This window comes from Hyperoodon ampullatus, assembly GCF_949752795.1.
Source record: "Hyperoodon ampullatus genome assembly, chromosome: 3".
In the NCBI taxonomy this organism is placed as follows: domain Eukaryota; kingdom Metazoa; phylum Chordata; class Mammalia; order Artiodactyla; family Ziphiidae; genus Hyperoodon; species Hyperoodon ampullatus.
The window spans coordinates 46,735,666-46,759,138 of record NC_136916.1 but is presented as its reverse complement, the minus strand read 5'-3'; the positions used below and the strand labels follow the sequence as shown (position 1 = coordinate 46,759,138).

The following is a 23,473-nucleotide window of genomic DNA, read 5'->3' as shown; positions in this document are numbered from 1 at the left end:
GCGCATTGAGAATGGCATGGAGACTTCACTGATTGGAGCCGGGAGTTCTTGCACGGGGATGGAGGCAGCTATGATTGGATAGCTAAAGTGGGGCCAGATTTGGAGGGCTTTGAATGCCCGACCGAGGAGCACTCAACCCAGCTCCTGCCTTGCGATTTCCGTTCAAGACTGAATGACCTAAAGGGTGGTTAATTCCAACGGGTGTTCTTCTTTGGGGGCTTCTGAAAAGTCAGCTTATGCTCTTACCTGCTTCAGTTCTCTTCCTTTACCCAAGGAGAAAGTAATCCTCACTTGCCGAGGGGAGGGAGGATAATGTTGATTGATTTCACTTTACTTGCTTGGAGGATGCAAAAAAAAAAAATCCCATTTCCACGCCAAATGTTAAATTTGGTTTCTCCTCCTTCTCCTCCTCACGCAAGTTCTCTTTCTCTCGCCAGCACCTCCCCCACGTTTTCCTGCTCTCCTCCACCAGCTCGTCCAGTCCCCTCCTCGGCCCCGGCGGCGCACGTTCCGGGCCCCGCTGGCCCGCGCCCGCCCTCCGCGCCCGTGCGGCCCCCTCCCGGCCCCCCGCGCCCTCGCGCGTATCCCGCACACACTGGTTCACGCCCCCCCCCCCCCCCCCGCGGCCGAGCGGTAGGTGTTTTGCCGTCTGCGCCTGGCCGCAGTGCGGCTGCGCGCACTGGGCTGCCTCCGGGACTGGCAGGGCAGCGGTGGCCGCGGCGGCGGCGGCGGCGGCGTGGGGAGTGGCGTGCAGCCGAGCCTGGGGCTGCAGCAGCGCGGGGCCGCCAGAGTAGAAAGCCCCGGGGGCAAGAAAGGAAGGCCAGGACGCCAGGTCCCTGAGCAACCGTTCTCCTTGGATTTGGGGGAGCCCTGCCCCCCCACCTCGTGTTCAGACGCCCCCTCCTCACACCCCCCAAGCCCCGGCCGCTGACGGGAGGAGGCGGCGGCGGCGGCGGCGGGGGGCTGAGGGGCGCCGCCATGCCTCTCCCGCGGTGAAGCGCCCGGGCCGTAAGGAGCCGCTCGGTCTCCCCGGTGATGTCCCCCAGGCGGCAGGCGAAAGCGACTCACTCGAGCCCTGGGGTAAAGGCCTAGCTTATCCAGCTTCCTTCCTCCTCCTCCTCGTCCTCGTCCTCCTCCTCCTCCTCTTCCCCTCCCCCCTCCTCCTCTCCCCCTACGTCCTCCCCTCCCCGTCTCTTCCCTCACCCTTCCCCGCGCCCCCATCTTCCCTCCCTCCCTCCCCCCCCTCCAGCAGCGATGGCAGAGGAACAACAACAGCCGCCACCACAGCAGCCTGATGCCCATCAGCAGCCTCCCCCCAGCGCCCCCAACTCGGGGGTGGCTCTGCCAGCCCTTGTGCCCGGGCTGCCAGGGACAGAGGCCAGCGCGCTGCAACACAGGATCAAGAACTCCATCTGGTAAGAGGATCCTCCATCGCTGGGGTAAAAAAGCCCAGGCACATTTCTGCTGCAAAGCGGGTGGGGGGCGGCGGGCAAGGGAGCCGAGGAGGCGGCTGATGCATTCATTGAATGGGGGTCTCCACAAAGTCGGGTGCATATTCATAGGACCTCTGGAGGTGTGGAGACTTTGCATGAGCCCCTGGGCTCCGGAGCCAAAAAATGCTTTTACCCCCTCCTCAATTTCGAGTGCAGATAAACAAGTCATTTATGTTTTTCACTTATGTGTAAGAGGAATACAGGTCGAAATTAAGTCATGGTGCATGATGGTAGCATGAATTTGGGACTGAGGAATGTAAAATGTGTTTACTCCTTTTTGCAGTCATACTGGGAGGAAGAAGTGTATTGTGAATTTTCACCAAACAGACACTGTGCGTAAGAATATTAATATGCAGCACAAAACCTAATGTGTCTCTTCCTTTCAGTTGGTTTAGCTGCTGTTTCTGGATGTTTTTGCCTTCTTTATTCTGAGATTAAAATTCTCTTCCAGGGATCTTAACCTTTGCATTGATTGTGAAGAAAGCGTTTCTTTAGTATGAGATATTTTAAGGTGGTAGTTTACACAGCAAAGTGATTTTCTAATTTAAAAGGATGTGTTTAATTTAAAATAAATGTGTTGCCATTTCATGTGTCTTTTTTTAGAAACCATGGATGAAATATCCTTTTCTATTCCTATACTTTCTTGTATGAGAATTTCCAATATTTCAACATTAGATTAAACTCTGAAAGACTGGTAGCAGTCTTTTAATAATTAAATACACTGACTTAAGTCTGTCCTCTGTTAGAGCCATTTCAAATATTCTTTGAACAGGAACTTGCATTATTTTTGTAGGGTTCTTCATTAACTGACATGTTTTAAAAAGTGTAGTGCTATTTTAAAAATGGAAAGTATTATTTGGAGTTTAGTCTAAGAGACTGCTTTTAATAGAAGTTTAAAAATAGAATTAAATGTGGTGTTTAAAAAAGCTCTGATTTTAAAAATGAGATCTTGCATGTTCATCATTGAATATGATTACTGAAATATCAAAACTCCTTACTTTTTTTATATTGCAACTTAAAAAGTATCATAAAACAACTGGCATTGCAGTACAATATTTACACATTTAAAAATAGTGACAATTTTTTAATACAAAATTAAAGTTTGTTATATAGTAATTTCATTATTTTCTTGGCATATATCCATATTGTCATGATGATAATATGAAGTAGGTCAGTGCAGGCTTTAATAGTTTCATACTGCACAGTAGCTGGCAACTGAGTATCTTGCTTTCAGTTTTAATTTTAAAATAAAGTTTAAATATTTTAAAGGAGAATTTTTTAGGGTTAACAATAGTCCTGCTGTGGCAATTTGAATAGGTCAGATAAATAGGATTGCCTTGTGTGTGTGCATGTGAGAGAGAGAGAGAGAGAAGGCTTTATTCTTCGATGGATGCCCTACCCCCTTTTAAAGCTGTAATTTAAAGGAAGAGATGCTTAATCTCCTTACCATCAAGGTTTCCAGAAACCAGGTTTTTTTCCCCCCTATTAACTTGATGTAACTAGTGTCTCTGAAATCTGAATTGAGCACTTTGGTTTTTACATTCAGGTAAGGGACATCCAAGTTAAAGGACTAAAATCTTTTAAGAAAGGCAAATTTTGAAAGTTGAATTAGTAAGTATATGTTTTAACTTATTATGAGAACAATAGGGGAGAGGAACCTTCACCTTATATTTTTAAAATATGAATAAGTTGTATAGGCAGTGGACTGAAGTGTTTGAATGATAATGATAGTGGAGTGGTGCTCTTTTTGGTAAATCATGTGATTTAATTATTCTTTAATTGATAATTTATATTTACACATCCATTACGACTTAACTGCGCTGATTTTAATGTAAGAAAAACTTCTGAAGTACAGTGTGCTTCAGTTTTTGGTACTTGCTCTGAAAAGAAAAACTGACAACAAACACCTTAATTCCCAAATGTACAATTTTATAGCTTCATTTTAAAATTGTACTGGCACACTTAGTAGCATTTAATTTTCAGCTTTAGAAATCCTATTTGCAAAAATCATTTCTTTATATTTAAAACTTTAGACAACATTTGTGGATCATAAACAACGTTAGTGGCTCTATGTAATATATAGACTCATAGCCACTGCTCCGCAAGACTGGATTTATGTTATTCATCAAGTGACTATATAAAATAAAGACATTAGAAAGTGAAAGCTCCTTCACCACAGTCTCTTCCTAAGAAATAGTGTGTGTATGTGTATAAAATTAAAATGACTTTTAATAGGTAAGAGTGCAGTTCTTTAGGTATCTCATTTCACATTTTTTTGAAGCAACAATATCTTTTTACCAATTATTTTATCATTTGATAATGTTCTGAAAGATTGTCAGTTTTGTAGTACATCCTATATCAACCTTTGGTATCACTACTGATGAGAATTTAAAATTGCATTAAACAGAAATGTGGCATTTAATAATTATCAGAAGGGTTTTGCATTTAGGTTGATCATAGTTTCTAAATTATTGGACTTGGCAGGTCACAAACAAGTCTGAACTTGTCCTCCTATTTTACAAATATACAGTATGTGATGTAGGCCTTTAGCTAGATAATGAATTATTTATTATCTCAGTTCATAATTAATCTATTCTGTTTATTAAACTAAAATACTGTTAGATAAAAGTATGTCCATGGTTATTTCAAGCATTAAAAATGAGTCTTTGGAAAAAATATTAAGTATTCAGAGTTGAAATCATGGTACTTAATGATTAACATCAGGAACCAGATTTCTTAAGAATTGGAAATATAATGTATTTTTAAGATAGTTCTACAAAATAAAGTTACTAACTTGATAACTTGATAGTCTTGTAGTATTTGTGTAATATATTTACAGGTATTTTCAGCTTAAGTCCAATGTAAGGAGCCTGTACCTTTCTTGATCTTCCTTATCCCCACTCCATAGACAGAGGTCCAGATCACTTACACAACTCACTTGAAAGGAGATTTATTTGCAGAGGTGTGTTTTAATACTGAATATGCTATAACATAGTATTTATATTTTGTAAGTAATAGAAAATAATAGAATTCTAATATAAACTTTTCATTAAAAAAGGAAAGCTAGTAAGTCATGCATTTTTTCTAAGTAAAAACTCATACTGGCAACCTAAAACAAAGCCACAATTTAACCTCACTGCAAACTTCTTTAACTTACATTGCACCCTTCTTTGGTTACCTAAAAAAAGAATAGTGAAGCAAGTTTTTCCTTCCTCTTATCTCCCAGTGTCTTCACAGTTAAAAAAAAAAAAGAATGTTTGTATTTAATTTAGACGAAAAGAATTTAAGTGCTTTTCTTTTCCTTTTTAAAGCAGTTTTTCCTGAAACCCTGATAGAATAAAATTACTGTGGAAAAATTGCATTTGAAATCGCTCTGCCTGTTTGTGATTAGTTATGTTTAAGAATAATCATACCTGCATGGTTGGGAGTGATTAGCATATTTGGAATTAGACTGTCACATGGACGATAAACATTTACCTATAAATTCAAAAGAAATCATGATGTTTCATTGTAGAAAATGTTCTAATACTGTATTTACTCAACAAACAAATTCAGGGATTCTTAAAAGAATTCGTTATTATCAGTTATTATTTTTATTTATATAACTATTTGCAAGTAAGACCTTAAAAACCATTTTTTTAAAACAGTTTTATATGATGTGTCATTATTCTACACACTTTATGGAAAGAGATAAATTGAGTGACAGGGAAGCTATAGGACTCCTCTGATTCATTGTCAGATCCTGGGAGCAGTGCTGTGGCTATAGTTCCTTGTCTTTATTTAATCCTGTAAGTCATACAGAGGTATGAATCTGGTACATTTTAGATTTAGAATTTAAACCCAAATTGAGCAATTTTGTTTTACTCTCTTATTTCTTAGTTGCAGCGAGCAAGGTACGGCGATCCATACGTTTTTCTTATTAACGCCATATTTGTTCTGATTTCTGTCCCCTGTCATAGAACTCTGTAGTTCAGTTTTGTCCTTGGTTCTGGGACAGGCAATTTTTAGCTCTAAGAAACAGTTATTGTTTCTTCAACTTCAGTGGGAAACATTTGCTATAAAGCTCATGACTTTAGAGTTTACTTTAACCATAAGCCCAGGATTTTCATTTTGCTTTAAAATTAGAGACTGACTAGTACATCATCTGGCTTTTAAATATTTTGATTAGTTGTTTGACATGTCACCTACCCTGAGTTCAACCTATCTTCCATACCAAGCACACCAAAGACTTAGGGTCCTTTTAGCTTGTCTATATTGAGGCCAGCTGTGATGGTGCATCCTAGCACTAAGTGTTTCTGATTCCAGAAAGAAGGCAATTCCTTGTTCGCCTCTATGATCAGAAACTGATGAAATTGTCTTCCCTATTGCTCAGAAAGGCAAGTTAAGCAGTTTCAAACCCCTCAACTTTATGGCCTCGTTTAACTTAGGTACTGATTATGTGTGTGTATAAATAATTGACCAGTTTGCTCTCCCCATTGGGAGGTGTCTTGAATGATGTAATGTGCAGAACTGATTTGGTTTCTGTGTCACTATTAGTTTTTGGTATTATTGGGGGAAATGAACTTCACAGTGGTAGGAAAGGCAGAAGTATCTTATTTGTTATGAAAGATGCTTTGAATAAAAACTTACGTCAAATCACTTTTTATATTAGAAAAATGTTACACACTAAAACTGTACAAATGAAAATGAGCATTGTCGTTCACTCAAATTTGAACACTTTAAGCAAGAACAGTGTTTAAGTACTCACCTGAGTACCTGCTGTATACAAAGTACTATTCTAGAGACTGGCATTTGAGGAATGCCCATTCACATGTAATATTAACCTAAGCAAAAATGTGCAATAAAACCTCTCTTTCATTCAGTTAGAGGACCAGGGAATGCGGTGACAAGTGCCAAAGCATGGGAAAAGTAGACCCCTTCATTTCCTTGTCTACAAAATGAAAGGCTTATACCAGATGACCCTGCAAGTTCCTTTAACTTAAATTTCTGTGGCTCTGTTACTAAATTAATATTGACAGCAATAATAAAGCAGTCCATAAGTACAGTGAAAGACTAACATTTAATTAATCAGCAATCAGCAGAACATTTTCAATGGACGGATTGTTAGGTTTTGTCCGGGTTTCCTTGGGTGCTAGCCCAGGAGAATTACCTGAAGGTGTGATTCACTTATTGTTACCTTGTGCAAGAGTTCTGTTATGTGAGATTCAGTCTGCAAATATTTATTGAACATGTATTACATTTAATGTATTCTAAGAGCTGTTGTTGATTATGCAAAAATATGTGAGACTATGTAGTACTCCCTGTTGTTGGGGAGTTTACTAACTGCTACTTGAAAGATTGCACTAGGGGGGTTATTTGTGTGATTGTTTTGTTTATGAAGAGGTACTCAATACTTAAGAGCATGTCACATAGGAACTTTTCTCCTGTAGTAATATAATATTTTAAGGCAGTAGAGAGTGTTATATTGTAAATTTGGTTATGTAAATAAGAAAGGTGTGTATTCTTTTCAGAAAATTGAGTGTTAAGTTGAGCTTCACCACTTTATTCATCAAGGGTAGGCATTTTAATTTGTAGTTGTGACAGAGTGTTCTTTATAAGTATTGTAAAGAATGAGACAGTAAGATACTCTGTATCTCTGACCAAACTAGACCACTTTGTCAAGTGCCTCCTTTTCCACTGTCCCCCCCTCCCCCCCGGTACGCGGGCCTCTCACTGTTGTGGCCTCTCCCATTGGGGGAAAAGGCTCCGGACGCGCTGGCCCAGTGGCCATGGCTCACAGGCCCAGCCTCTCCGCGGCACGTGGGATCTTCCTGGACCGGGGCACGAACCCGTGTCCCTTGCATCAGCAGGCGGACTGTCAACCACTGCGCCACCAGGGAAGCCCCCTGCATTTGGTCTTTTTAGTTGCTTTCTCTTCTGCTTCCTTGAGGTTCTAAAAGTTCAGGTTAAAGAAGAGTAACATGGGCCAATAAGAGGAAGACTCTTTCTGCCCTGGGCAGGATAATAAACAAGGAACAATAAGCTCTGAAGCCTTAATGCACTTGATTGCTGACTATGAGATTAAGGTAGTTAACGCTTAACCTTAACCCACATGAATAAAAACTTTAAAACATGATTTAATTTTTCTTTCTTGAGACGTTTACTTTTTTCTGTGTCAGGGACTGTGTACTTCCTATTCATAAGAGGAAATAGAAAACAATGAGGTTTGGTTAATTATGCACAATACCTCTATCAGGCATCTGTTACAGGAGCTCCTATATATATTACAAGAATGTGTGGGAGGTGAGGTTTTGTATCTTAGAACAAACTGAAAACATACAGGTGTATTCCTTGCTGTTTGTACCCTATTTGGTTTCTTAATTTGAAGAGTGAGAGGTCGGAGTGACAGGTTCCGAATCTGTTATGTTTTGGAATTTGGGGAAGCAAGAGTAAATATGGTGGGAAATACCATCTCCTCCAAATAGCTTTATCTTAAAAAAAAAAAAAAAAAATTCCTGAACCTGTTTGTGGTGGTCTGGGTTTGGATAGGAAGGGTTCAGATAGCAAAGGATACCTTTACACTCATTTCGACACAGGATTCAAATAGACTTGAACTTGCATGCCACAAGTCTGACTAATGAGTGATGCCTACGAAGGGCATGGGAATAGGAAGTGATGGTACATATGCCCTATATTTCCTCCCCTTTTCTTTCTGAAGTCTGTGATTTTTAGAATTTGAGCTGTGTTATAGGTAAAGCATCAGAACTATTGGTTATCTTGGAGGATGATTCCCTAGAGCTTTGGGGTTGCCATCTGTGATTCCTAATTTTAAGATACAAACCAAACATGTAGAGCACTTGGGTTTGTGTTTTTCATTCTTTTCTTGTGTTTTTATTTTTCTGTGGCTTTCCTGCTTTGATGATCTTTTGCTGCTAAGTAGCTTCAAGATGGGAACAGGGGATTACTGTATTAAGTGGCTACTTCAGTTTGTCTTATCCATAACCCTTTTTTCTTTGCTTTCATTATCTTGTTTCTCTGCTTATGCCTGTGCTGGTCTTTTTACCTGCTACCTTAAAAACCCTTCTTTTTTTTTCTGTTAATGTAAGTGTCTAACTTTAAGATCCAACTCATGTGCTACTGCTTCCATGAAACTTCTCCCAACTCCTAAGGAACAATGATCTAAAGTGTATAAATTAGTTTTTTTCAGTAATTTAGACTGGCCTTACCTGAGATGAATCCATTTTAGTGAATTTTTACTGAATTTAAATGAAACATTCTCATTTTCCAATATGTAAGGTTTATAGGAATTCAGAGACCGAATATACCTGAAACAAAGCAATCACTGCATAATAAGTAGTTTACAATATGACAGTAAAATAATATTATTTGTATATGGGAGAGCCAAGAACTTGCCATTGTTTTTGCAGTATACATGAAATTTTAAAAATGTAATTGGATAAGAGTGTCACTTCAGTGATATCTTGCTTGGAGCAAAGTTGGTGCTCCTGGGAGGTTGGGAAATGTATTTGAACAAGATGCTTCAGTTAATGTAAGTGAATCATTTCCCTAATTTGATTGCATTCATTAGATTTATTAACTGCATTTGTGTATAAGCAATCTATGATCAAAAAATTAACTGTCAAATTACTAAATGCATGATCCCTTTTTCTGCAGTAGAAGATATTAGTAAGCTTAGTTTGGGCAAATTCTGTACATACAAGTTCCAAAGAAGTGAGAAGGTCAACAACTAATCCTGCATTTATGGAATCAAGTGGTCAAAGAAAACTGAATTCAGTGCACATTTATTTTAATGTCTACTACATACAGGCATAGGAAGATTAAAAAGCAATATGACACTAGCTCTACCTTACATTCACCCTCTGTGGGTAGTTGTATGCAACATAATTGAATTTAACAAAAGTAAGATTTTGTTACATGCAGTGATGGTGTAATCAGTGGTATAAACAAATACAGAATTAGATGAGAGAAAGATTCAGTGAGGACATAATAGTTTTTTTGGCAAAATTCAGGATCATGGCCTTAGCTAAAAATCAAGGGATGGGCTATTGATCCAGATACATTTAACAGTTTGCTTACTGGGAGATCTTTATTCCCACTGTCAGGAATTAGATTCAGAGTTGTTGATGACAGTAAGCCTTGCCAGTAATGAGACTAATTAGAGGAAAATAGCTTAGGACAAAGTTTGCTTGACTGAGGAGTGGGGTTTTCACCAATCACAATCCTCTCATCTAAATTTTAATGCACAGAGGTGGAAGCAATAATATAAAGTAATAATAGAGAAGAAAAGGACGAGGGTGGGTGGAACTGAGGCAGGGGACCAGACTGCTCCAATAGCAGTCTTGGCAGGGGACTGCGTACCCTGAATTGACTCAGTGAATGATGCCACTTCATGAAGAGGATTAGAATATTTAATGTGGGGGTCCCTCATGTATCTCATTCAGTCCATATCTTGGCTCCTATATCTTGGCATCTATATCTATGTACTTTTCTATTATTGGAGGCAGTTTGCTTTCCCCGTTGGATTCATCTGTGTCCATATATTTAGGGAATTTGTTTTAACACATACCCCTTTTCTGTCAGCATCATCAAACTGTTCTTTTCCGTAGGCTGTTTTTCCTGTGGCTTTATACATGCTTAGGACTCCCTTAAATCAGCAGCAAACAACCTTGGAGGTTTTGCAGTAAAACAAACAGTTGATCCCTCAAAGACCTAAAGAACTCATTCATAGTCATAAGAAAAACTAAGAAAAACGTCATTAGGTAAGTGAATGAAGAATGTAGATACTCATTTTATAGGAAGAATAGCATAAACTATTAACAAATATGCAAAAATCTTTACTCTCGATGATAATAATTATAACAGAAAAGTACTATTTTTCTGACTACTAAGAAAAGGTTTAAGAAATATAGTAATTATTGCTAGCTAATCTAACCCCTGGTGGTTTTACTATTTTCCTTATCTCTTTCCCTCCCTCCAGTCCCTCACATATTATCCTGTTGTATGGTATGTAAGCCCACTCATATTTTTGGTAGAATAAGTTTGAACATATGTTTTAAAAGTGTTAACTGTGTCTGCACTTAGGTGGTGGAACAATGTATGGTTTTTCCCTCTGCTTTGTTATATTCTCCAATTTTTTTTAAATGAGCAAGTATTATTTTTAGTTTGGAAAAATATCCAAGCAAGTAAAATACTGCTCGTTGTCTATCCTGCTGCTCTTCCCTTTAGGCTGCCGTCTGTCCTTCAGATCTTTCCTCTCCCTTACCCATTTTAACTCTTGCAGTCTGGCTTCCTGCTCTTCTTGCCAACTCAGTGGGCTTCTCTGAGACTCTGTTTTTCATTTTGTAACTTTTCTTCTGATTATTAAGATTCCTTTGCACTTTGGAAATTCTCATTCATTCCTTTTTGAGAGTCACCTTTGTATCAGCTGCTCTGCCAGGCGTTGGGGATTCCATGGGCAAGGATGTAGGATCTCTGTTTTCGGGACCTTACCTCTGATTAATGTTTTATCTGTTCTGCTGCTTTCCTCTAGATGCTCTTTAATTGTGCATCTCCAAACACTTATTTCTCAGCCATCCATTCTTTTTCTCTTTTTATATCTTTGCTAAAGTCACGAAATAGATAGGCTCACCAGACAACTCTAACCACATCTACTCATTCATTTGCCAGAGTACAGGTTGCCACCATTGTCACGTTAAACTTGGCATTTTCACACTAACCCTTCTTCTATGCCATGATGCCTTGCCACCTCAATTTGCTTTCCTTTCTAGTTATTCTAGTTCTTTTGGTAGTAGATACCAGTGTTCTTCATTCTATAAGGCTAGCAGTATTGGCTTCATATTTGATTTTTCTCTCTCATCCCTTGCCCAATATTTTGACATGTTGCCAAGTTCGCCTTGTCACTTAAGTTTCTCCCTATCTTCCTATTTCTACTGCCAGGACCATAGCTAAGTGCTTTACTATCTCATTCCTGGATTATTACAGCAGCAAAATAGCTGTTCTCTGCCCCTGGCCTTTCCCCCTGTTCAGTGATGCTGTATACTGCTGCCAAAATCAGTCTCTAAAACATCCTTTTTTATGTATCTAAAGCCTACAGTAATTTCCTCTTGCCCCCCGTACCGTGACTGAATATTTGTCAGGTTTCAAAGGCCTTTGTAACCTAGTCCTGTACAGTACATCCAGCCCTACTTCTTTCTGTTCACAAGCATTCAACTCCACTTCAGTGCAGCAGGCACTTCACTGTCTGCCTTATATTTTGTGGTCCTGCTTTCACTCCTGCTTTGTATCTTTTCTAGAATCTCCACTCCCCTGCCTCCAAATCCTGCTTAATCACATTTTAACTATTTTGAAGTCATAGCACAAGTTATTGTACTGTAAAACATTCTTTAGCTACCCTAGTCCATATTTGTTTTTTCTTAACCTCATGTTGTATATTGAGGTCTGTACAATTAAGCACTTAATCACTCTTAATTTTTTTTCCTGTGCTGTTTCAATAAACAACAAGTTCTTTGAAGCTAGGGGCAACATCTTTTGCATCTTTTTATTTCTCATGTAGCAGTAGGTACTACTGAATACCATTTTTGTTTACTATATTCTTAGAGGTATTTTTTTCTACATATTAATGTTTCTGTATTTTATATATTTAATGAGGTAATTTCCTCCCCAAACAAGTTATTAAACTCATGCTGCATTTTACATAATAGAGGACTTATAGCAGTTGTTTTTTTTAAATTATATTGGCGAAACTGAAGTAATCATGTGTTTCAAGTTTCAGTTTTACTAGTCAAATGTCTTTCACTGTATTTAGATTAAAAAATGATGTATATCCCAAGTGAGAGCCGTTTTGTCCCTGATTTAAAAAATGCTGAACAGATGACTACTACACAGTTCTGTAACCTTTCATGAATGAGTATACAGTAGTAGAGTTGACCCTTGAACAACGTGGGTTTGAACTGGGAGGGTCCACATTTATGTGGAATTTTTTCAGTAGGTATGTGCTATGGTACTACACCATCCATGGTTGAAGCCACAGATGCGGAACCACAGATACTTAGGGTGACTGTAAAATTATACTCAGAATTTTGACTGCACAGGGCTGGGCAGCCCGTCCTCCGCATTGTTCAAAGGTCAGTTGTATTTAGTTAGGGTTTTCTGGACTGATCAGCTGTGTCCCAGCTTAGTTCCCAAATGATAAACTTGGAATTTTGAAGACTCCCTTAACATTGAGCTGGAGATAACTTCTTTTAAGTTTGGTCCTGGTGGAAGGTTTGACCTACTTATTTTGGGAGCCAAGATCCAAGGCTAAGGTAACTTGTTGAGTCATGACTGAAGCCTGAAGACAGCAAAGGAAACCACCTGTGAGTGAGGGCAAGTAACTGGGGGAGGTGGATTTATCTGGGAAGTAAGGAGGGAATGACTAAAATAGGAAAATAATTCTGAGGGCCTGAAGTATTTCAGATTCATAAAACAGGCTAGTCTGCTGGGCCTTTTTATCTGACATAGAGCCTTTTTAATTTGTTTATTTGGCCTGCTAGATATTCTTTCAGAGAGATACAGCAACTAGTTTATCTTTAAAAGACTTTTTAAGCTTTAAAATTGTATTTACATGATGCTACTTGATTTGTTAGAGCAGTGGTTGTCAAATGGTGGTCATACTAGCATCACCTGGGAACTTGTTAGAGCTGTAAATTTGGGGACTCTACCTCAGATTTACTGTAACAGAAACTGGGGGTGTGACCATCAGTCTTTGTTTTAGTAGCCTTTCAAGTGGTTCTGATAGATACTGAGGTTAGAGAACCACTGGCTTAAAGGACATATCTTCTAATAAAATATTAAGCCCAAGTCTTCTCTGTGGCAGAGCTTTAGTATTCTCAATTCTTGAGTACCCCAGGTAGAGTTAGTAACTCCTTTATTTTAATTTTTATAGTATTTGAATATAATTCTGCTATAGCATCATTTACACTGTGCTGTAAAAGATTTCCACTAAGTTGAAATCTTTAGTTTCAGTAATTGTACATTAAGTGAATTGATGAATAAAAATTAAACAGATAGTGCATAGTCATCATTGCACTCATCCCTGGTCAACAGTTTAAAGACAGGCAGACAGGCACACGATACCAGTGACCACATGTGCAAGAAAGTATGGGATGTATAACCCAGGAGTCAGCAAGGTTTTTCTTCAAAGGGCCAGATAGTAAATATTTTTGGCTTTGTAGGACATAGAGTCTCTGTTGCAGCTACTTTACTCTGCCATTGTATTAGGAAATTAGCCATCAGTAACATATTAGTGAATGGGGATGGCCAAATTTGTTCCACTGCTGGCAGGATTTGGCCCTTGGGCAGTAGTTTGTGGACCCCTGTATACCATTGCTAACTGGGAGAAGTATGCAAAGAATATAGATAACTGTTCTCAATCTTCACTATCTTACATTGGCAAAGAATGGATGCTAGTCACCTGCTTGATATTAATTGTCTTGTAATTCTCCCTTGGGTAAAACCAGGATTATATGCAAAGCATATTAGAATACAAATGAGAGTTATATTTCAGCAGTAGTCGTAACTCAGCTCCCGGTGATGATAATAAAGTATACTGACTTTTGATTTCTGGTCCAACACATAAAGAGCTTGAAAGTCTTCACTCCTGTTGTCACAACAAGAATAAAAGGAGGAGAAAAGTAACAATTTTGAAATACAGCCAGAGCTCTCTGTTCTCTTTAAGAAGGCCTGCCTCAAGGGAAACTGTTTTACCAGAGCCTAACCAACTGGGGCTTTACCAAAGCCTAATTGACCTGAGGGAAAGAAAATACCCAACTCCAGTCCCCTCTAGTCTTCTATGTGGGGGAAGGGAAATACCCAACTCAGGTTCACTAAAAGACCTGAGACCTAATCATAGGATAGTAGAATGCTCCTCACCCCCCACCCCCAATTTTACCACATCAGTAGGGCTTCTGTATAATAATGGGATTACAGCTAAAACAGCTATAAGCCTCAGACCTTGCTTAATAAATACCTTATTATAGGTACTCTCAAAGACAACACGGGAGACAAAAACAAGGAAATTAGAGAAAATTTTAGTTTCAGACACCACAGCAATGGCAAACAATTAGTGCAGCCCAGCTCTTAGACAGATGAACATAACACCTCACAGTAAGGAGCTATCTATCTCAGTTCCTTTTACCCAACATCATGTCTGTCTTTCAGCAAAAAATTACAAAGCATGCTAAAAGGAAAAAAGCACAATCTGAAGAGGTAAACCAAGCATCAGAACCAGACTCAGATATGACACAGATTTTGGAATTATCAGGCTGAATTTAAAATCACTAGATTAATATGCTAAGGACTCTAATGGAAAAAATGGACAACATGCAAGAACAGATGGGTAATGTAAGCAGAGAGATGGAAACTCTAAGAAAGAACCAAAAGGAAATGCTAATAATCAAAAATACTATAACAGAAATGGAGAATGTCTTTGATGGGTCCATCGGTAGACTGGACATGACTCAGGACAGAATCAGTATGAAGTATGAAGATATGTCAATAGAAACTTCCAAAACCGAAATACAGGGAGGAAGAAAGAATGAAAAAAGTGGAACAGAATATCCAAGACTGTGAGACGATTACAGAAAATGTAACATGTATAATTGGAATACCAGAAGAAGAAAGAAAGAGAGGAACAGAAAAAATATTTGAAGTTTAATGGCAGAATTTTCCCCAATTAATGACAGACAGCATACCACAGATCTAGGAAGCTCAGAGAATACCAAGCAGGATAAATAAAAAATATCTATACCTAGGTATATTATGTTCAAACTGCAGAAGATTAAAGGCAAAGAGAAAATCTTGAAAGAACTCAGAGGGAAATAACCACCTTACCTACAGAGGAACAAGGGTAAGAATTACAATAAGACTTCTCTTCAGAAACCAAGGAAGCAACCAAGAGAGTAGAGTAAAATATTTAGCATTGAAAGAAGGAAACCACCAACCAGTAAAATTATCCTTCAAAAGTGAAGGAGACTGCTTCCCTGGTGGCAAAGTGGTTAAGAATCTGCCAGCCAATGCAGGGGACACAGGTTCGAGCCCTGGTACGGGAAGATCCCACATGCCGCGGAGCAACTAAGCTCATGCACCACAACTACTGAGCCTGTGCCCTAGAGCCTGTGTGTCACAACTATTGAGCCTGTGTGCCACAACTACTGAAGCCCACCGCTTAGAGCCTATGCTCCGTAACAAGAGAAGCCACCGCAATGAGAAGTCCACGCACCACAACGAAGAGTAGCCCCTGCTCGCCGCCATTAGAGAAAGCCTGCGCACAGCAACAAAGACCCAATGCAGCCAAAAATAAATAAATTTAAAAATAATAATAAAAAACATATATAAAAAAAGTGAAGGAGAAATAAAGGCTTTCTCAGACCAACAAAAATTGAGAGAATTCGTTATCAGTAGACCTGCTTTGAAAGAAATGTTAAAAGAAGTTCTTCAAAGAGAAGGAAGCTGATATAGAACAGACACTCAGGTCTGCATAAAGATAGAAAGAGTGAGAAGGAATAAATGAAGATCAAATAAAATCTTATTTTTCTTTAATTGATTTAATGGCTAACAGTTTGTTCAAAATAATGCGTTTGGTAATTATAGCTATGGATAAGTGAAATGAATGACAGTAATGTTATAAGGGACTGAAAGAAGGAATTGGGAATACTCTTAAAAGGTACTTGCACTAACTGTTAAGTGGTATAGTGTTACTTGAAAGTGAACTTCCCTGGTGGCGCAGTGGTTAAGAATCCCCCTGCCAATGCAGGGGACACGGGTTCGAGCCCTGGTCCAGGAAGATCCCACATGCCTCGGAGCAACTAAGCCCGTGTGCCACAACTACTGAAGCCTGCGTGCCTGGAGCCCATGCTCCGCAACAAGAGAAGCCACCACAGTGAGAAGCCCGCACGCTGCAACGAAGAGTAGCCCCCGCTCGCAGCCACTAGAGAAAGACCGGGCACATCAACGAAATCCCAACGCAGCCATAGATACATAGATAGATAGATAGATAGATAGATAGATAGATAGATAGATAGATAGTTAGATAGACTGGGCACATCAACGAAATCCCAACGTAGCCATAAATAGATAGATCGATGGATAGATGGATGGATGGATGGGTAGAAAGGAAGTGAACTTAGAGCAGTCATAAAAGTATCCTATGGTAACCAGTAAAAAGATTTAAAAAGGAAGTATAATTGACATGCTAAGAGAATAGAGAAAATAGAATCATATAAAATGCATTTAAAAAGGAAGTATAATTGGCATGCTAAGAGAGTAGAGAAAATAGAATCATATAAAATGCTCAAATAAAATGAAAGAAGGCAGAAGGTGGAGAAGACCAAAAAAAAAAAAAAAGGCAATGAATAGTAAATAGTTACAAATATGGTACATATTAATCCAGCTGTATCAATAATTTAAATGTGAACGTTCTAAATACACCAATTAAAAGACAGAGGCTGTCAGAGTAGATTAAAAAACAAGCCCCAACTATATGTTGTCTACAAGTATTACCATTCTTATACTTTGGTACATTTAGTAACCAATTACTTGTAACATAGCTCAGGAATATGTTGTAACTGAATTTAAGAATCTTTGCTATAAAAGTTGCAAGCAAATGGTTTAAATGGTAAAGAGCTCAAGGGAGGGTGGCCATGTTTTGTGCCCAGTTTTGTCTATAAGCTATTTAATATCCATTTAAAATTAATTTTACAAGTAATTATTGAGCATTTCTTATGTAGATTCTGATTTTTTAAACAGCTTTAATGAGATGATTTGCATACCATTAAATTCACCTCTTCTAAGTGTACAATTCAGGGGTTTTAGTATATTTACAGAGTTGTGCAGTCATCACCATGATCTAATTTTAGAATGCTTTAATTTTTTTTTTTTTTTTTTTTGCGGTACGTGGGCCTCTCACTGTTGTGGCCTCTCCCGTTGGGGAGCACAGGCTCCGGATGCACAGGCTCAGCGGCCATGGCTCACGGGCCCAGCCACTCTGTGGCACGTGGGATCCTTCCGGACCAGGGCACGAACCTGTGTCCCCTGCATCGGCAGGTGGACTCTCAACCACTGAGCCACCAGGGAAGCCCTAGAATGCTTTAATTTTTTTTAAGCAATTGAGAAATTAATTATATTGACTAGAAGTGGAAAGGTTATTTGTATAATTGTAATTCTTCAGGGTCAAAGGTAGTAGGAGCATTTGAGGTAGTGTTTTTGTTTTACCTGTTGATGAGACTTAACAATAGTACATGAGTTTCTAGAAACTCAAGAGATGAAGTTGCATTTGGCTCTGCTCTTTTTCCCTGCAGTCTTTGCTTGTCTTTATCCTCTGTGGACCAGTCTTTCATTACTTTAGATATGCTAAAAAGCTTTCTACTATTTAGGTGCTTTCTGCTAAAAAAAATTTCCTAAGTATTGCCTTGAGCTTCATCATAACTGGTTAAATACTCGTGTGAGTCTTACTATGGCACACATTATTTTAAGACATTTCTACTTTATGTATTTGTAATTATAAAGCACAATATGTCAGCTGTCACTTTTGTTTTTGAACCAGTGAGGTAATTGTACTGTCCTAAATTAATTTTCTCTTTAAGATGGTTAGAAATTTTCTCTGCCAAGCATAAAAACTTACAAAATAGTGTAACTTTTATTTTTAAAATCTTACATATTTAACAGTTTTAAAGTGAAAGTAATCAGAATCACAAAGAGGCAGTCCAGTGCAGTGGTATGTCATTAAATTATAAGATATTCTGAAATTAGTTGCCTTGGTTTACCACTGAAGTCACATAACTTTTTGAAGTTGTCTCCTTTACCAGTAAAATGGAAACAGTAATGGTGTTTACCTGGTAAGGTTGTAGTGAAAATTAAATGAGATAATTCATGTAAAACACTGAGTACAGAATCTGGCACATGGTAAGTACTCAGTAAATGTTGGCTACTATTTTTTAACCACAGTAAAATTCAGGGAACTTTTTCACTTTAACATAGAATCTGTTTACACAGAGAATTCAGATTACTTCCTGATTCTAATTACTGAATTACTGTACTGTGATAGAAGGAACCATATTTGAAGGAAGTTTTCCAGGCTGAGGGAACAGCAAATGCAAAAGTCATGAGAAGGCCTCCCCAAGGAGGCCAAGCGATGAGAGTGCATCAGAGTGTACAAGTGAAATCAGAGATAGAGGGGCAGATTTGTTTAGGCCTTTGCAGGTCTAGTAAGCACTAAGACTTAGGCTTTCCTTCTGAGTGAGGTGGGAGCCACTGGAAGGCTCTGACCAGAGGAGTGACATGATCCTACTGATATTTTAAAACTCTCACTGGTCCACACTTTCCCAACCCTAATACCCCCTTGGTAAATTTCTGCTTATCATTCAGAGCTCAACTTATATAACTCCAAAAGGAAAGAATCTTTCCTGAATATTTAAGGTAAGTCAGGTCCATCACTCTCCTCCTAGGTTCTAGTTCTTGTTACCATGCATTACAATTGTAGTAAAATAGTTGAATAACTTCATAGTCTCCTCCGTTAGAATATTAGCACCATAAAGACAGGGATTGTATCTCTCAAAGATATTTCCCCAGTGCAGTGAATGCATGCATGTGTACAGGAGCTAACTTAATAACTATGTACCAGACTTCTTTTAGACTTCAGTTGGAGGTCTGATGCAGTTTTCCTGTTATTCCTTCTCCCACCTTCCACTGTCTACCCCTCATGTCATGTTTTAAGTTATAAGTTACTAAGTGTAGGAGTTATAAATAAAAATAGCAAGCTTTAGTACTTTTACCATTAAAAATCTTAAGTTTTCTTGATAAACCATTTTCAACAGTACAAAAGTATAACTTATTTTCAATTTCTGTTGAGATGATCTTTTTGAATGTCTAAACTAGTGTTAATATAGGCAGCATTACCAAAAATAAATCATTTTATCAGAATTCAAATTGGTATGTATTATCTCAAGTTGGTGTTTTTTAGCTTGAAGTATGAAACATTTTTCTGAAACTCTCCCACATATTCCTTTTTCCCTCAGTATGGTAGATTTTACCGGTGTATATATATGTATATCATAGTATGTTTTATTGTGAAGAAGTATTAAGTGCTCTTAATAGAAATTTGTTAAATTTCTTTATAATTTCTCATTGGGGAGGTAGGGGAGGAGAAAAAAAAAAGACTTTGTGGTGTCACTGCCCCACTTCTTTATTTTTAATATCTGGAAATGATGGCGTGTCTGATTAGTACATCCTGAGTATACTAGTCAGTATGAGGGAAATAGTATGAGGGAAAGTCTGGCATATAGACAGCCTGTGCACTTAGCTGTGATCCTTAAGGCTTCATTCTGGGGGGATGTGATTTCTTTCTTGAAGGGCCTTTCCAGGGAATTCAAGATTAACTAAACACATATGTTTTTATGTCTATCTCAATTCTTTAAAAAATCTTTCTGATCACTTTTTTCCCCTTGGAGAGTAATAAAGTTTTTATTCACAATTTCTTGCTTGGGGATTTTTGGAGGTTTTTTTTAAACACAGAGAATTCCAAAAAAGTTTCTCCTATGTAAAATGGATCTGAAGAACCTCCAAACATAAAGAAAGCTCTCTTTTGTTCTTTGGCTTGTGGTTCACCACACTTACTCCCATCCCAGTGTTGGGTGCCACTTTTCTTGGGGCTGCACTCTTGTTTTTATGCTCTTCCTATCTGGAGGGTTTCACACATTATGTGCTCAACTATTTATAGCTTTTCATTGTATATATCATATATACCATAATGATAAGGAAATCTTTGGTTATGGACTTAAATACTGGTGGGTAATTACATCAGGGTCACACTTTTGTCGTGTGAAAGAGCAGGTCTTAACACAGTGTGTAAGTATTTACAGTTTTCTCTGTATATTACCTTCTTGTTCCATCTTTGCTTCTAGCACATTTAAGTCTGGGTTTTCTTTCTCAGTTTCTTTCATCATTGTCTGTCTTTTTTCCTCCAGTTCTACCTCTGCAGTTGGCATGTAGCATCTGTTTGTCATTCTTCCCAGAGCTCTTCTTTGTTCTCTATCTTTCTCTAGGGGACTTCCCTCAGGATAAGTAAGGGTGGATATCTACCCTGTACTTCCTCTTAATCTTCATAGTTAATCATCAGTTTCTCATTTCTTCTAGTCGTTTCTTCAGGCAGACTCTCTGTGGCCCCAAAATATTTACATTGGTCTAGTACATTTACTTCTTTAAACTTCTGTTTCATAAATGTGGATCATCTCATCTAAAACAAGACAAGAGATAATTTCCAGTAAATTGTGAAGTGTTTCCTCACAGTGCTCATATTAGTACAAGGTGTTTATAACAGCTAATTCAGAACCTCCTAGTTTGTCTCCCTCAATTTTTCTCCATCCCCCTTTTTTCTATTATTTTATTCTCTCTTATTCTTTTCCTTACCCCCTCTTCTTTTACGTTTTTTTCTGTCTCTTACCTTTCTCTCCCATTCATAAAAGAAAAAACTTTATGTAATTTATTAAAATTGTATGTCATTTCTTAAATTTAGAATCTGAGAAGTTGATAGCTTTATATTTTTTTTTATCAGGGTATTTCAAAGCCTAATCAGGTTTTTATCCTTTTTTTCTTTTTTTGGCCACGTCTCTCTGCATGCGGGATCTTAGTTCCCCCACCAGGGATGGAACCCATGCCCCCTGCAGTGGAAGCGCGGAGTCTTAACCACTGGACCACCAGGGAAGTCCGTAATCAGGTTTTTAAAGAAAAGATGTGATGAGCCTTTGCTATGGAAAAGATTATGCAAAATCATTTAATAATGTACTGTAGAGAAGGTGTTAGTCAGCAGGCAAGTTTAACAGAAGGAAGGGCTGTGCTCGGCTGATTGCTTTCTTGCTTTAGTCTCCAGATAAAAGGCTACCAAATTCCCACTAGTTGAAGACAGATAGGAATAAAGCTAAAAGGACATTTTGGGATACCTGACTCCTGAAGTGAGATGTGAATTGTTGTGAATTCTCTAAAATTTCAGCTTATTTGGGTAGACATGCAGCTTAGTCTTGCTTTATTTAAATAATAGAATAAGTTCTCTGTAGTTGTTTAGAATCTTTTTTTTTAATAAGTTGGAAGTTGTATTCCAGCATTGGCAATGCAGTATGAAGAATTTAGAGGTTGCTCAGACAGTTGCTTTGCTGGATGAAGACAAAGAACTGTGAGGGACTATAAATGAAACCCAGCTAGAGAAATTCAGTTTTATAGGAAATTGTTTTGGGACATCAGTGCTGTAGTGTGTTTGCTATTTGAGTATATAGCTGAGGTTATATGTGTTTAATCTTTCTGATAATTTAAAGAGATGAATGGGCTTTGGAGTGATCATGGCAGATTAAAAAACAAAACAAAACTGTATATTTTAGATCTGTATAATTTGGCTGTTTTGGATTGCAATTATTCATCCCTTGAGTTCCAAATATAAAACTGTTACATTAAGTAATATTTAATAATATAATTTTGTTTGTTACTGTCATTTATATATTTTTTAAATTTAGAATCATAATCAAGTTGTTATTTCAACTATAATACAAATACATGATAAAAAGGGCACCACAAATGAGCAGGAGGATTATTTAAGAAATGGTGTTAGTACAATTGCTTAAATTTAAAGCTGCAACTCATAGCAGTCATCAATACATTACAGATGAATAAATGGTTAAATGAAAAGAAAAAAAATGGGTCGATTAAAAAAAAGACTAGAACAAAATAGAAATCAGTTTTGGTGTAGTGAAAGATTTTTTTCTGTTAGAAGTAGTAGAAGACATCTCAGAACAAACCAAAAAAAAAAGAAGAAAAAGATTTTACTACTTAAAATGAAAAACAAAAAACTTAGTAATTTTTTTTTACCTCCTAGTCCAAATTAGAAGACAAATTGAACAGAATAAAATTTAAATGGTTATGCTCCCATTAAAAATTATTGAGGAGAATAAATGAATAAAATATTCTGATAGACTCTTAGTGGAATAAAAAAAAAGCAATATAGTTGCACAATTTCACACACATAACCAAACATACACACACATGTGCACATACACACACACACACACACACACACAACCCTAATCTTAGAAGAGAGAGTGAGAGAAGAACACACCAAAATACTGCCTTTCAATAATGTTGGGAGTGGTGGTGTGGGTGATTTTCAAAATAATTTATTTTATTTTATTTTTAGTATTTTTGAGCCTCTCTGAAATGCTTACTTACTTTACTTTAAAAAATATTTCTTTTAAAATTGCTTACAGGATGAAGTCTAAACACTTCCTAATTTGTTTCCAGCTTTTCTTCTCTGTCTTACTTTCTGTTACACAGTGTGTCTACCAGGGACTAGTACAATGCTTTTTATAAAATTTTACAGAAATTTTAATGTGAATACCTTCAATTTGTTTGATTTCACAGCATGGCCCACCACATCTTATTTGTATTAGATACTGATGCATCACACATTTAGGTTATATGTCTAGCCCTGGAGGATATCCTTGCCTTGCACCCCTTGCCTGATAGGTGTTTTGGAGTTTGTGCTGTTCTCTGACAGATCTGTCACATAGTCTTCATCTCTTTTCCTTGGTTTTGGCTTACCTTTTCCCTCTGCATATGCAAAGACAGTTTTCAAGAACATAATTAGGCCACCCCAGTTTACTGTATTCTTTCCAGTGTTTCTTTTCCCCCAGTTTACCTTGTACTTCCAGTATAGCACTTATCACAGTTTGCATGTACTGTATTTTGTGCTGTGTATGTCTTTCTTTCCCAGTAGATGTTGAGTCCCTGATGGGCAACAACCATATCTTATTCATCTTTATATCTCCCACAGTGCTATGTTAGCAAATATTTATGGTCTTAAATTGATATAAATAATAATTTGTCACAGTTTAAATCACTAGTCAGAAAGATGTTTTAGTTCTTTTTTTACTTATATGGATTTATTCTTGTTTGATATGTAATCC

General features: G+C 37.8%; 1 protein-coding gene across 1 annotated transcript in view; it reads left to right on the top strand.

Moving 5' to 3' along the window:
* Window positions 1-1,254: 1,254 nt before the first annotated feature.
* RFX7 (regulatory factor X7) overlaps window positions 1,255-23,473 on the top strand; it is a gene marked incomplete at both ends in the record, with an annotated part of 164,116 nt that continues 141,897 nt past the window's right edge. The window contains one exon of the mRNA XM_079700410.1: window positions 1,255-1,415. Coding sequence (XP_079556536.1) covers window positions 1,255-1,415 — 161 coding nt within the window. The remainder of the gene's footprint in view (window positions 1,416-23,473) is intronic.